At 55.2% G+C, this 15500-nt stretch overlaps 1 protein-coding gene across 5 annotated transcripts in view; it reads left to right on the top strand.

Annotated features, from left to right (window-relative positions):
- The window catches only part of TMPRSS6 (transmembrane serine protease 6), a 39518-nt gene extending 26147 nt beyond the window's left edge, over nt 1–13371 (top strand). For 4 of the 5 annotated variants that reach the window (XM_059887000.1, XM_059886998.1, XM_059886999.1 and 1 more), the window contains 8 exons: nt 4674–4819; nt 5197–5295; nt 6236–6349; nt 7707–7823; nt 8151–8319; nt 9651–9922; nt 11919–12136; nt 12565–13371. In XM_059887000.1, the coding sequence (XP_059742983.1) occupies nt 4674–4819; nt 5197–5295; nt 6236–6349; nt 7707–7823; nt 8151–8319; nt 9651–9922; nt 11919–12136; nt 12565–12723 (1294 nt within the window). In that variant the 3' untranslated portion in view covers nt 12724–13371. The remainder of the gene's footprint in view (nt 1–4673; nt 4820–5196; nt 5296–6235; nt 6350–7706; nt 7824–8150; nt 8320–9650; nt 9923–11918; nt 12137–12564) is intronic. The other variant, XM_010805347.4, reaches the window with a different exon arrangement.
- The last annotated feature ends 2129 nt before the right edge of the window (nt 13372–15500 follow it).

Raw genomic sequence — 15500 nt, 5'->3', positions numbered from 1 at the left:
GTCTGAGTGCAAAAGGGGAGGCAGAAGTGTACCTCCAGATTACAAGCACTGGGCAAACCGTTTCCTCTAGTTCTGATCTTTTTTGATAACCATCAGCCCATGTAGTTGCTGGGAAATTCTTTGAATAAGCATTTGTTGGAAAATCTGCTTGTGTGGGTGGCAGACATGAGAGGTCTGGGGAAGGGTGTAGATTTCCAGGCACAGGATTTGTAGGGAGGGGGATGCACAGAATGGCCATTGATGAAGAGCGACAGAGGGTAGGTTGGGGGAGAGGGGGTCTCACCCCTCAGTGCCAGCATGGTGATGAGGAGAGGCTGGCTGGGCTCCCTCCACTGGCGAGGCATCCTTGGGCAAGTCACCTTCCTCCTCTGAGCCCTTTCTGCCTTCCCCCGCCCCACCCTGTTTCCTCCCCAGTTTCTCCCTGGCCTAGGCCTCTTGCCCTTTGAGTGGCCTGGATGCGGGGGAGGGAGCTGACCTCGTGAGATCCGGCCAGCAGCGGCTGGGTTTCACAGAACCCACTCTGACGGGGCGTCAATACAGCACAGGCTTCCCCCTTTCTGGGAACCTGCCTCCTGCCAGCTTCCTCCCCTGTGATGTCACTTTTCTTGTGATCTGCCCAACCATTTCCACTTCGCTGATGGCGACAGGCAGAGTCACTGGCTCCTTAAGCCTGCTGGATCCCCTCAGGCTGGGCCTAGCTATAGGGTAGCCCTTCTGGTCTCCAGAGCCCCTGGGTGGCCACAGAGGCTCCCCAGGCACTGCTGGGGGCTGGCAGTGTGGAAGGAGGAGCTACTGTCCTCAGTGAGCTCACAGCCCGACGACGTCAGCAACTATTTTTCAAAGAAATCCCTTCTCATTCACTCCATAAAACATCCGACGGGGAGCTACCACCCCGTCTTACTACAGACATGAAAACAGAAGCTTGCTGAGGTTGAGTGAGATGCCCAAGGTCACACAGCTGGTTCACGTGGCGAAGCCCAGCCTCAGCCTCAGCTCTGCAGCTTCAGGTCCAGCGCTCTGGCCACGTGAGACACGGCTGACCTTCCTTTTTCAGTGCTCACCTTCTCTGACTCTCTTTCCCATTTAGCCTGTCTTGAGGGAAGGGAATATCTGTGTGTATATATTCATCTATCCATAGATGTATATATTCTCTATCCATTCATCCACCTTCAATCCTTCATCTATCCATCAGTCCTTCCTTCCTTCCATCCATCCATCCATCCATCAATACGCCAACCCACCCTTCCTTCTTTCTATCTACCCACCCTTCTATCCATCCACCTTTCTTGAACTCCCTGAGTTCAGTTAGAGATGCTGATATGCAAGGTTGACCGGATCCCTGTTTACTGTCTATGTGAGGCAAGAAGCAAAATTCCTCACATTCAGAGAAGGGAGAAACCAAGGCAGGCATGAGTGCAAAAAATGGTGCCTTCAGACCGCGAGTACTTTGTAGCTGAGATGGGAGGTGGGCTCCACAGTCTTCAGACTTTTGGCGTGCCTTGGAGAGGGTATATGGGGGTGGGGGCAGCATTTGATAGATGAAGAGGGATTGGAGAGTCAGGGGATTTAAACCCTCTCCCAGAAGGCACTGCAGTAAGAACCAGAAACGAAAATGTGCAAAGAGGCCAAGCCAGTGTGTAGTTCCATAAGCTGGGGTGCCGTGGAGGAGAGGGAGCAAGGGAGGGAGGAGCCTCTTAGCTGGACTATACATGCCCTGGCTAATTCGAGCAGCCTCTGATTACTTCCAGCCAATGTTTCTGGGGTGTGTTTTTCAGAAGCAAGAATCTAGGCCGTTATGTGAAATTAGCTGGCACATGCATTTTTAAAAAGGTTTTTAACACTGCATAGGCTAAATAGATCCTCTTTCGATTGAGTAATTTAGCCTGCGTCGCCAGATTTCAGCCTCTGCCGTGAATTCTTTTGTTCGTGTCTGCTAACGAAGAGCCTTGCCTCCAAAATGTCCTTAGAGCCTCTGGCCACGGCGACCACGCAGCCCTCAAATTCTTATAAACATAACATTTCCCTCCCCTCTAACCCAGCTCTGGTTCCATCCCTGTCCACGGTGAGCATGTGGGGACAATGCCCCAGGCCCCTGAACTTTAAGTATGTTCAGGATGCCCCTAATTTCTCATTTCCCCTTGCTCAGTATCTCTCAACCCCCAGATTCCCTATACAATCCCCAGGACAAGTCTCTGGGGATAGTAATCCTTGATAACTTTTACTAAAATACTTTTAAAACAGATAGACGATCGCCCGATCCCACCACCATCCCTGCCTTGTTTCCTTAGCTTTGAAAGGATAAGAACCAGGTTTGCTCGGGACGCCCCCTGGTGGCACCTCATCCCTCTCTGGTCCCCCTGGGCTGTACTGCCCCGGTTCTCAAAAATTTCCATTTCAGAATCCTCTACACTCTTTTAAAAATTATTGAGCAACCCAGAGAGTTATCTGCCTCATATAAAAACTATATTTGTAAACTATATGTGCAGTAGTAGAAATGAAAACTTAAAACATTTAAACATATTTATCAATTCATTTAAAAGAAGAAACCCATTACATTTTAACATAAAGAAAATGAATTATATTTTCCAAAACTAAAACCATTTGGTGAAGAAAAATATCCTCATTTTATGTTTTTGCAACTTTATTTAGTAATTGGATTAACAGACCAGGACTGAATCCGCACACCTGCTTCTTCGTTCAGTGGGTTACAGTATCACATATCCCGTAGTCTCTGGAAAATTTTACTGTATTCTTACATGGGGGCTTCCCTGGTGTCTCAGACAGTAAGGAATCCGCCTGCAATGCAGGAGACCCAGGTTTGATCTCTGGGTCAGGAAGAGCCCTTGGAGAAGGGAATGGCTACCCACTCCAGTATTCTTGCCTGGAGAATCCCATGAGTGGAGGAGCCTGGCAGGCTTCAGTCCATGGGGTTGCAGAGAGTCGGACACAACTGAGTGAGTGAACACACATGCACGTCCTTAAATAGTCTCTGGAAAATTCTACTTTATCCTTGTGGAGAATGAGAGTGAAAAAAGCAAATGATACCTAAGAATTATTATAAAAATAGTTTTCTCTTTGAACCTCCAAGGGTCCCCAGACCACATTTTGAGAACTGTTCATTGGCATAGGGGCAAGAATATGGTTCCCACAGCCAGACAGTATGGCCAGGTCTGAGGGGGGCCACAGGGGACATGAGGTCTCAGCCTCTGGAGCTCATGTGGCATGAGGGTCAGGGTGCCCACCTCCCCGTAGAGCAGGCCAGGTGGGGCCTTCTGGGTCCTGAGGAGGCTGGATTCTTGCCTACCTTCTCATTTCCCTTGCTGAGTCTCTTCTGGAAAACAGGATGAGAACAATTCCTGCTTATAGGGTGGAGCTGCTGTGACCTCAAAATCCCCATGCAATGAGGCCTCCAACTATTACTGAACCAGTAAGTGCTTGCCATGTTCTAGGAGTTATCAGGGAGCCTCTGACCCCTGGGAATTAGGGGACCTGCAATGTGGGCTGCTGCATCTGCTGTGAGATGTTCCCATCATGCTCTGGGGCACTCTCACTTGCTTTCCTGACTTCCTCCTACCTTCTCTGCTGGGGGCATTTTCACTTCTCCCCGTAGACTTTTCCACCTGTATTCTGGGTGTTTCTCTTATCTGTAAAGACATTCCCTATAGGGGCAGGCATTCCTAATATCTGATGGGGCTGAGCCATCTGTTCCGTGAGGGTGTCCCGCCTGGGAAGGCAGGGTGCCCCGGGTAGCTCTCTGCGGCGGGTCCTGCCACTCTGGGGGTGTGGCTGCACCTTCCATGAAAGCATGTCCACTTGCTCTGTGAGGCAAGCTGGGACCAATGCTGTGTGGGAAAAGCCCCCTTTCCCCCCTGCCCTAGAGTTGGGAGGATTCCTACCTGCTCCCCAGGGCGTGGGATTCCACCTTTCCGTGGAGGTCTCCCACCTGCTCTGTGGGAACAAAATCATCATCCGTGGGGGTTGGAGGCGGCCAGCAGGGATATGAGTGTGCTTCCATGGTTGGGGGATGGTCCCACCTGGGTGTGGCCATGCTTGAGAAGGTGCTGCCCATCACCTGCTGGTCCTAGAGCTGCACTGGTGTCCCCTTGTGTCCAGAGAGCCACAGGGAAGCCCCCAGGGGTGTGGAGACTTCTCAGTGGGAGGCACAGGCTTGAACGGAGAGCATGGCTGCCTTCTTGCCCCACTGCGTACATTAGGAACGTTCCTTCTCGCCTATGGAGAGTAGACCAGTAAAGGAATTTTCCTTCCACTGACACATTGGAGCCCTTTATCAGGTCAACAGAGATGAGAATTTCCCTTGTTTTACAAGTGAGGAAAGTGAGATTCAGAGAAAGACTCTGACCTGCTAGAATCTCACAGCTCCTAGGTGACTGGGACTAGAATCCAGATGATAAATTTTATCCTGCCGGCAATGGGGAGGCATCAAAGGCTTCTGAGCAGGGCAGTGACACTGCCAGGCTGCTTTCTAGATGACTGTGGGGGTGGGCGGTCACCCAGGGGAGAAACCAAGACAGAAGAGGTGGGGGTGGGGTCGGGGTGCTCCCCTTTCTTCCCCAGCTGCCCTGTCCTTGGTCTGTCTGTACACTGGGACCCAGGCTGTCCCGTGCCTTGGACCAGCCCGTGTAGCCCTCAGTCCGTCTCTGGTCCCCCCCTAGGCTATGTGGCCTGCGCACCCTGCAGCCCTATGCTGAGAGGATCCCTGTGGTTGCCAGCGCCGGCATCACCATCAACTTCACGTCCCAGATCTCCCTCACTGGGCCCGGCGTGCAGGTGCACTACAGCTTGTACAACCAGTCAGATCGTGAGTGTGGGCAGGTCGGGGAGTGGGGGGACCCCAAAGCCCCTTCAGCTTCTCCCTGCTCCTTAGCCCTCCCTGGAAGCACCTAGAGGCTAGTTTAGACTAGGAGTGTTGTGTGTGTGTGTTCACTCATGTGCCCACATGTGTGCATGAACATAGGCAGCTTTGCGTGTGCCCACATGTGCAAGGCACTTATAGGTGTTTATGAGGTATATACACTCATACATACCCGAGTATGTGCTGTGTGCATGTCCCCAGACATGTATGTCCACGTGGACCATGTACACAGGCACATGGGTACACATGTGAGCACACAGGTGTGGTGTGTCTGCACGTGTTTTCATAATGATGTGTGTCCTGATGGTGCCTTCCCCATCCAGCCTGTCCTGGAGAGTTCCTCTGCTCCGTGAATGGACTCTGTGTGCCCACCTGCGACGGGGTCAAGGATTGCCCCAATGGCCTGGATGAGAGAAACTGCGGTGAGCAGCCCATCCACTCCGTCCCTCCTCTCTCCCCACCTCTGTGCTGCTGGGCTGAGCCTATCATTTCGAGATCTCCCAATGGGCAGCTCCCGTTATCAGCATTCAGGAAACTCCCTCGCTGTGCTGAGATGCAGGGTGGATGCACAGGATGGACAAGTGTCCTCTCCAGGGCTACCCCGTGGGGCAGTGGCAGAGATAAACGGGGACCCAGGTATGCTGCTTCCCAGCTCATGGCTTCTTGCCACCAGGCTATCACCCTCAGCCTTCTGCCCAGGCAGCCATCCAAGAAGGAACAGAGCAGACGAGGGAGGGCAGGACCAGGAGGAAGAAGACTCTTAAGCAGGGTTGGGCAGGCCCAGGGTGGCCAAAGAGAGGACGCTGTAGCTGCCTCTTTTGAGCAGGACCCTCCACTGCAGGGGTTCAGAGCTGCTGACTCTTCCTGGGGCTGTGCTCACCGCCACCCAACCCTGGCAGAAGGGGATCAGAAGGGGCTTCTGACGGTCCCCAAGCCAGGATTCTCTTGGAATAATAATTCTGCCTCTGAATCCTGGCTTCTGGGCCCTAGAGTCACCATCACAGCGCCTGCATCCCATCAAAGTCTATACATGTGAGGAGGGAAGTGGGAGGGAAGAGGGATGTGCCTGCCTCTGCACTGATCCTGCCTTCGTGCTGGGGAAGACATCTCATATTTGGAACCAGAACATCTGGTTCAAGTTCTTGCTCAGCCAGGTGACCTCAGACAAGTCACTTTGTTTCCGTTTTTCCACCAGTGAAATGGAGTATCTCACCGGGTTGCTGTGAGACTCAAGTGTAAAGTGGCTGAGAAAGAGATTTGTGATCATAGCTTGTGACACCATGCATGGTCTCCAGGAGACAAAAAGCCCCAGCCTGGCGCCTCTGGCTTCCTCCCACTTGTCCCCCTTCTGTGTCCTCACAGTCTGCAGAGCCACATTCCAGTGCCAAGAGGACAGCACGTGCATCCCCCTGTCCAGGGTCTGTGACCGGCAGCCCGACTGTCTCAATGGGAGTGACGAAGAGCAATGCCAGGAAGGTAGGGCAGGGTAGGACTAGGTATCTAGAGGGAAACCAGAGAATGGGCTCAGCCAGACAGCCTGGCCCTTCTCCATGCTTCTTCCACAAAGGTTTCTGCCCTCTTGTCCAAATACTTACCAGCCCATCTATAAGTGTGCCTATATGTCCATCTGTTTACCCATCCATCTGTGCATCCATCCATCTATCTATTTATCCATCCAAATACCCATCCACCCATTCTTCCATCCATCCATCCATCCATCTTCTGGTCTCTCCAACCATTTGTATGTTCGTTGATTCATACATCCACTCACTGATTCATCCATCAGCCTGTCCAACCACCTATCTCCCTGTCCACTAAGCCATCAATCTGCTCATTTGTTGGTTTTATTTGTTTACCAAATTACCTGTCTGTACGTCCATTGTTCCATCCTCCATCCATGCATCCATGAATGCACTTGTTCATGCCTCCGTCCAGGGATCTAACTACTTGTTTGTCCATTGGTACTTACATCCACTCATTTATCCATCTAAATAGCTGTGTGTCAGTCTTATCAGACCATCAAACCACACATTTATTGGTCTGCCCAATCTCTTGTCTGAGTCTCCATTGTTTTATCTATCCATCCACCCACCCACCCATCCCTCAGACCATCCAACCTTCACTTGCAGACTACCCAGTGATATGCAAGGCAGAGTAAGGAAAATGAAATAAAAGGCACCAGAGAAGTGGTCCCCGTCCTCTCAGGGTTATCTGATTAAAAAAAAAAAAAGATGGGTTACTCTCTCTGGGCCAAAGCCTCTGAACATCACGTCCAGTAGCATAGGAAGACTGGAGGGTGGGGAGGAGATGAGGCTGGGAAAGCTAGAGAAGGTGGGCTTTGAACTGGGCCTTGAAGAGAACTTAAATAGAGGAGGTAGCTGGTGGGGCAGAAAGCTCTTCACAGTGAAGGCAGTGAGGAGCAGGTGGGTGTCTAGATGGCTGGGGGCCTGGAGGGCTGCCAGGCCAAGGTAGTGTGATGGGAGGGACATAGCCTTGCTCTTGGGAGCCTTGCTCATCTCAAGGTGGAGGCACAGTTCTGGCTTCAGGTACCACACCTGGGGAAGGCACGACCCTACCATCAGGAGCCCAGGTCTGAGAGGGGAGACGTCACCTTCTCTCATAACACCAGTCTGAGGGAGCGAAGGGTCGGGAAGGGACACGGCCTGCCTCTAGGGATCCCTAAAGGAGCCTCAGGGGACCCTTTAGTGTGATCAAGGCACCCCTCTCCAGTCGTCTCCTGGCCTCTCTCAGGCTCCATCTTCCCTGGACCTTGTTTTGGAGGCTCCTTTGGGTTCAGGGACCCACCCTCTGCACCCTGCCCCCCCAATCCTAGGGGTGCCTTGTGGGACCTTCACCTTTCGGTGTGAAGACCACAGCTGTGTGAAGAAGCCCAACCCACAGTGTGACGGGCACCCCGACTGCAGGGATGGCTCGGATGAGCAGCACTGCGGTGAGCCCTGGGCGTTCCGACAGGCTGGGGTGGGCAGGACACCCTCCACCTGCTGGGCCCCTGAGCATGGGGGGTAGGGAGGTGCCCACCCTGGGGGGCTGGAGGGAGAGCTCACCGTCTGTCCATCTGTCTCTCTTTACCCCACCTCTGCCCCCTCGTGGGGGTCCTGCCCACCTCTCTCTCTCTCTTGCCCCCTCATTCTCTTTCCCTGGCCCCCTCTGTGTCTTTCCTCTCTCCTCTTCCATGCCTCCCCTTCTGCTCTGTGTCTGTTTCTCACTGGTTCTCTCCTGCCCCTGCCCCTCCATCCACCCCTGCCCCTGCCCCCAGACTGTGGCCTTCAGGGCCCCTTGGGCCGCATCGTGGGCGGGGCCGTGTCCTCGGAGGGTGAGTGGCCGTGGCAGGCCAGCCTCCAGGTTCGTGGCCGACACATCTGTGGGGGGGCCCTCATCGCTGATCGCTGGGTGATCACTGCTGCCCACTGCTTCCAGGAGGAAAGGTGAGCCTGGGGACACAGGCCACAAGAGGTGGGTAGGGAAGGTGGTGGTGAGGGGGCAGGGGCAGCATGTCTGAGATCTCAGCAGACAGAGGGGAGGGTTGTGGGAAGCCCCTCAGACTTGCTGTCCCGACACTTCAGCCCTGCCTCTACCTCGAACACACTCTGTGCCCTGGGAAAGGTTGCTCACCCCTGCTGTGCTGTGCTTCTGGTGTCTTGCTTTCAGCTGGGCCAGTGAGCCATTCATTTACTCACTCCTCCACTCAGCGATATGCGTTGTGCTTCTACTATGTGCCAGGGGCTGTGCTAGACACTGGGGTAGAGCTGAGAACAGAATTCCTGCCCTGGTTATAGGTCATGACACCCTTCTCCAGGTGTGCCTGTCCCCCACCCTGGGGAGGGAGAGAAGCAGAGAAGCCCACAAGAAGGGCCATCTCACCCCACCCACAGACATGCCCCCATCTCCGTGGTGGGCTAACAGCTCCCCTCTCCACCTCCAGCCTGATGCCCTGTACTCCAGACCCAACCCCCAGCACAGCAGCCCTGGACTCTCTCCCCACACCTCCTCCTCTTTCCTAGGTCTGCACAGTCCAAGCCAAAGGCCTGGAGCCACCCAGGCACCCTTCCTTCTCCCCCACACTCAGCCAGGCAGCAAGCCCTCTCAGTGGTCCGAATGCGTCTTCAGCCACTGCCCGTCCATGCTGCCACCATCACCCCGGTCACTGCAGCAGCCCAGAGTCCAGCTCCCTTCTGCATCCTATGCCTGGGTGCCCAGGTGCCCTCCTGGGTGTGGTCTGACTACCCAGGTTCTTTCACTCCATCCCTGGTTCCCCACTGTCCACAAAGTAAAGAAAACCTGGATGCTGACCTGGCCTCCAGGGGTCTGCACAGCCAAGTCTCTGCAAATTCTTTCACACTCAACTCCCACCCGCTCCTCCTGAGGACCCGCAAATTCCAGGAGTTTCCCAGTTTCTCCATCTATAAAGTGTGCAGAAAACATCTGCCGGTGCCTGGCACTGTGCTGATTTTTTTTTACATCCACAGTCTGATTGAATTCCCCAACATATGAGCAGATGATGCTATTCCCACTTCACAGATGGGGTGACTGAGGCCTAGAGAGGTACACTCACCTCTAGGAAGGGATGAAGCTGGGGCTGAAATCCAGGCAGTCAGACTCCAGGGCTAGCACTGAGCACCACACTGCCAGCTACATGGCCTGCCAGAGCAGGGTGGGGATGGGTGTGAGGGACCGGGCCCCAGGTGGGAATGCTATCACAGGGATTCGAGATGGGATGGGGGAGGCGGCTGCTGAGCAAGTCCCCCTCCCGCCCCAGCATGGCATCCCCAGCGCTGTGGACCGTGTTCCTGGGCAAAGTGTGGCAGAGCTCACGCTGGCCGGGAGAGGTGTCCTTCAAAGTGAGCCGCCTGCTCCTGCACCCATACCACGAGGAGGACAGCCACGACTACGACGTGGCCCTGCTGCAGCTTGACCACCCTGTGGTGCGCTCGGCTACTGTGCAGCCCATCTGCCTGCCTGCCCGCTCCCACTTTTTCGAGGCGGGCCTGCACTGCTGGATCACAGGCTGGGGTGCCCTGCGAGAAGGCGGTGAGCTGGACTGCGGGCAGGGGAGGTGGGGTGGGTCTGGCTCGCCTAATTTCGGGGCCTGGAAGGGAGTTGGCAAGGGACCCTGGGGCTCCACTCTTGCTAGTCCTGGATTAAATGGGGTAGTATTTCATAGAAAAAAAAAAAGCTTTTACTACGGCCATGGGTTGTCTCCCTGGCCCTTCCCTTCCTTCCAGAAGGGCAGTTCAGTTCAGTTCAGTTCAGTCGCTCAGTCACGTCCGACTCCTTTCGACCCCATGAATTGCAGCACGCCAGGCCTCCCTGTCCATCACCAACTCCCGGAGTTCACTCAGACTCATGTCCATTGAGTCGGTGATGCCATCCAGCCATCTCCTCTGTCGTCCCCTTCTCCTCCTGCCCCCATTCCCTCCCAGCATCAGAGTCTTTTCCAATGAGTCAACTCTTCGCATCAGGTGGCCAAAGTATTGGAGTTTCAATACCTTTCAAGTGAAGGGCACTTAAGGAGAACCAAAGTCATGGGAGGCGATCCTGGGGGATATGTGTGGGGTGACAGGGCAGGCCAGGGACCCCATGGCCCTTGGGCAAGCTCCAACCCTGTGCTTCTTGGACAATGGAGGGTATATGTCTGTGTTGGGGGGAGACTTTTAATTATTAACACTTATCACATGGATGTTAGATTTTAGGGCAACATGATTTCATTTAATCCATCCAACAACTCTAGTTATTGGTTATCATGGACCCCATCTTAAGGGTGGGAAAACAGAGACGTTTAGTGTTGACTCAAAGTCACATAGCCAGGGAGAGTTAGAATAGAGACTAGAACCCAGGACTGTCTGACCCCAGAGACTCTGCTGTTCCTGCTACTGCCTCTCAGAAACATGAGTTTCTGTCCTTCCCTCCTGCGCTGACCAGAGGCTGCTGTCCATAGAGGCCAGCTCTCAGTTCTGTACACGACTACAGCCATGCCCTGCACCCTCCGTGGTGGTGGCTTTCAGGAGTGTATATTGTGCTTTACAATCTGGAGGTGGGTGAGGTTGAGGGATAATGTAAAGATGGAGAAGCTGAGGCTCACGTGTAAAGTGACTTGTCCAAGAGGATGATAGAGAACAGTGGTCAAGGATCAGTCCACTTGCTCATTCATTCATTCAGTGACACATTTGTGAGCATCTACTATATGGCGGGCATTGAGTTGGACAAAGCAGTATAAAAATGAATAGGAGACAGTGCTAAGAGCTGACACGGATGGGGGTGTGGGGGCAACGGCAGCCCAGAGGAGGGGTGGGCTGAGCTGAGGCTTGCAGGGTGGGTCAGCAGTGTCCCAGCAAAGCAGAAAGGCGTTTCTGGTAAGAGCATAGGTGGCAACCCACCTGAGAACACCCAGCACCAGAGGGGAGCCGGGAGCTGGTGGATCTGGGTGAGGACAGGCAGGAAGGACAGGCAGGGGATCTCAGTCAGGGTCTTGAGCCAAAATTCCTACTCCTGACCTGAATGAAGGTCTCAGGGCTTCAGAAAAGAAAACCAGCGTCTGGGTCCCACCCCAGCTGAACAGACCAGATCTTCCAGTGGAGCTAGGCACAGGGTGTATAGTGAAATTCCATGGTGGGGTGGCGGGGTCCAAACACGCATTCTCGTGGAGAAGCGCTGGCTGGACAGTGAGCAGAGGCTGACTGAGTTTTAGGTGGGAGCAAAAGCGTGAGGTGTGTGCTCTGGAAAAATTCCCCAGGGCTGTCACAGAGAAGAGGGGAGGTGGCCAAGAGGCCTCAGGCCTCAGGCCACCAGGGGTGGAGGAGAACCTGAGGACACTGGCCCTGGTGGGTGGGTGGGGGGCTCTGTCCCCAAGAGCCACTTGGAGAAGGAGCCAGAACAGAGCGTCAGTGAGGGGGAGGGCGGAGATGGGAGGGAGGGCAGAGCAGGACGAGGAAGGAGCTCTTGAGATACGAAAGGAAAAGCCAAGAGAAGAGACGGAGCCCCGGGCACCTCAGACCCTCTTACCTTTGCCCTCAATCCTGCCGGGCAGGCCCCACCAGCAACGGCCTGCAGAAGGTGGACGTGCAGCTGATCCCGCAGGACCTGTGCAGCGAGGCCTACCGCTACCAGGTGACACCCCGCATGCTGTGCGCCGGCTACCGCAACGGCAAGAAGGATGCCTGCCAGGTGACTCCCACGGAGTGTGCCAGGGGCGGGGAGAGGGCATGGCCCTCAGCTCACAGCAGCCTGCAGCAGCCTCACGGCAAGGTGGGCTTGGCTGTCCCCACTTTGTGGGTGAGGAAACTGAAGGTTGGGAGGTTGAGAGACTGCCTCCAGGTTGCAGACCCCAGATCAGAAAAGACCCCAGGTGCCAGGTCTGAGACCCAGCCCCAGCTCTGCTTCTTATCCTCTGAGAGGCACTTTGCCCAAGTGACCCAGCAGAGAGGACTAGATGGAGCCCACAGAAGGGAGGCAGAGCTGGACAGGGCACTGGGATGCACATTCAAGCTTCCATGACAGCCAGACCCTGCTGAAGGCCAGGCTGGGTTGGTTCGGGCTCCCTCCATGTATCGGAGGCTTCCAAAGGGGATGTGATTTTCCTGCTGTCACTCTCAGACTATCCCCAGTAGTCCAGCCCTTTACCTGGAAGTGGATTGCTTTACCCTGACGTAGTCCTGTCTCTCTCTGCCTTACAGGGTGACTCAGGTGGCCCGCTGGTGTGCAAGGAGCCCAGTGGCCGTTGGTTCCTGGCAGGGCTGGTCAGCTGGGGTCTGGGCTGCGGCCGGCCCAACTATTTTGGCGTCTACACCCGCATCACTGGTGTGATAGGCTGGATCCAGCAGGTGCTGACTTGAGGAGCTGCCCCCCTGCAGAGCAGGGGCCTACTTTTTGGACTCAGAGAGCCCAGGGCACCCACCGGGGGGTTGGGAGCAAGTATTCTTCAGGCAGCAGGGCCTGGAGGGGACAGGAGGTGGTATTTCCTGTCCCCCAACCTGATGCCTGATATCAGCCTCAGTGAGGGTACGAGGGAGGTGGGCCATCCGCTGGTGGTCCAGACCACCCGAGGGCCTGGGATGGTTACCAGTCCTGGATGAGGGGTTCTCATCCAGGCTGTCGCCTCCTGATTCTCTCTTCTCCTCCCCGCTCCTCCACTGCTGACTTTGGGGGGAAGAGTTGAGCAGTGATCCTGTGGCTGCCAGGTCCTCCCACCACCACCCCTGCCCCAGTGCAAAGGCTGTTGGGATGGCATCTTCTCCAGACAGCAGATTCCAGCCTTTGAAGCCCTCGGCCTAACTTGAGTGGTGGAGGAGGAAGGTGCTCCCACAGGAAGGGACCTCAGAGTCCTGGAGACAGCCAAGTGGGCCAGCCGCCACTGCAAGCCAAAGGGTGGGGAGCCCTGGGTCCAGGGTCCTCCCAACCCCACCTGCCCCTTGGGACTTCACTGCCCATTCTCACCAAGAGGTGAGCTCAGCTGCCCTGTGTAATAAAGCCGTCTGACCCAAGGTCCTGCTCTGGGGGTTGAATGGGGCCCCAGCACCAATCTCATGCCCTTGACTGAAGAGACCCTTGCTATCTGCTCAGCCTGTTGGCTAAGTGTCCAGAAGGCCACGGCAGGGTCAGTGGGGGCAGGGCTGGCCTCCAGGGCAGCTGCCTAAATCCCAGGAGCCACCCTGAGAAGGCAGTGGTTGGGTGCCCTCAGGTCAGAGTTGGTGGTGCTAGTGGTAAAGAATCCACCTGCCAAGCAGGAGATGCAAGAGACACAGGTTCAACCTCTGGATTGGGAAGATCCCCTGGAGTAGGAAATGGCACCCACTTCAGTATTCTTGCCTGGAAATTCCCTTGGACAGAGGAACATGGCGGGCTACAGTCCTCTGGGCCACAAAGAGTCAGACACACACAGGTCAGAGTCAGGGCTGGGACAAGTGCTGGGCTTCCTCTGGAAGCCTAGGAGGAAACTGAGGGGCAGAGAGCCTCCTGATCACACCAGGGAGGGGTCAGGAGTGGAGCCTGGGGCAGAAGCCCTGTCTCCTGATTCCCAGGCGACCACTTCTCTGTCTCAGCACTGCCTCTGCATTCTGCGTCCCTTATTCAGCACCTCACAGGCTCTGACCACGTGCCAAGTGCTGTAGTGGGGTCATGGAGCTCACAGAACTCGGCTCCTTATCTCGGGAGGGGTGGGATGGTGACCGAGTGTGAAGGGTTCTGGGGGAGGCAGCCAGTAACTCAGAAAGTCAGGGAGAGCTGCCTGGAGGAAACTTGAGTTGGGATTCAAAGGCAGCCAAGGTAGGGAAGAGCATTCCAGGCAGGGGAAGAGGATGTGCAAAGGCACAAAGTCCTCAAAGTCAGTGGGCTCTTAGGGAAAGTCAGTTGTTTTTAGTTTGGACAGAGGTTGGGGTTAGGGGCAAAGCAAAGGAATTCTTTGCAGAATTCCTTTGGGGAGGGGCAAACTGAGATGAGATGGCAAAGAACTTGGAGTGGAGCTAAAGATCTGATGCTGGGCACTCTGGGGAGCCACGAAAGGTTCTAGAGCAGGAAGGTGACACACAAGTGGCTTCATATTTAGAAGCAACACTGACATCAGCGTGGAGAAAATGGGAGGCAGGGAAGCTGGTGAGGAGGCTGCTGTAGAACTCAAGAAGGAGGAGGCCTGGACTGAGCAGGGCAGTAGGGATGGACACAGCATTAAAGGGCCTTCATTATCCTCCAGGTGCGTTGGTGGTGGGGGTAATCTGAGGACCTCTTCTGGCTGGGCTGGTGGAGGACCCATTGCCTGACCTGGGCACCTGGGGAAGGAAAGGCTCTGGGAAGGTATCATGAACTTAGGTGCCCCTAGGAAGGAGATGTCCAGGAGATAGGCAGAGCTTGAGAAAGGTTTGGAGGGGGGGTTTTCCAACCACCCTGCATGGAAGGTGGTCCAGGGAAGACCAAAGACGTAGGGGAGACACAAGCACTGCAGAAGTGGGGGCCCAGAGTAGGAGGCTGAGGGGTGTGTCCAGTGGCTGGAGGGGAGCTGAGGGGGTGGAGTCTTAACAGCCAAGGCTATGGCCTGATTGGGAGTGATCAGGGAGGGCCATGGGGTGGGCCCTCGTGGAGGTGAGGAAGGGGGGTGTCAAGCACAGAGTGGGAGGAAGAAGAAGCGGGGAGCCTCAGCAGGGACCTAGTCTCCAGAGGGTTTTCAAAGGGAGACAAGGAGTGGCCACCAGAACCACATGTGGGGAAGCCTTTCACCTGCTGGGTCCCCACTGTGGAGACGGAGCAGATGGAGCAGCTGCTATGGGGGGTCACCTTTGGGGAGGGGACAGGACTACCCCGGGGTGCCTCTCAAAGGGGGAGCAGAAGACTGCCAGAGGGTACTCTGCTAAAATGCAAATTCCTGGCCTATCCTAGTCTTAGTGGAAATTGTGTGGGGGGGTGTAATCTGTTCTTTTAACAAGCCGCCTGGTGACCCTTTTGCGATACAGAAAGTGAAGTCAACCCAGAGAGCCAGGTGGACTCAAGGGAAGAAGTGAGGACCCCCAGGGCATTGAGTGGGCTTGGGAGGGCCTCTGCTTAGGGGATCATGGCTTTGCAGAGATGTCCCCCCCAAAATCTGCAAGATAAACTGCTGGGGGAGGGGAGGAAGGAGGTAAGG

The sequence above is a fragment of the Bos taurus genome, chromosome 5, assembly GCF_002263795.3.
Source record: "Bos taurus isolate L1 Dominette 01449 registration number 42190680 breed Hereford chromosome 5, ARS-UCD2.0, whole genome shotgun sequence".
In the NCBI taxonomy this organism is placed as follows: Eukaryota; Metazoa; Chordata; class Mammalia; order Artiodactyla; family Bovidae; genus Bos; species Bos taurus.
Note: the sequence above shows the minus strand (reverse complement) of the source record. Positions and strands in the feature narration are given on the sequence as shown.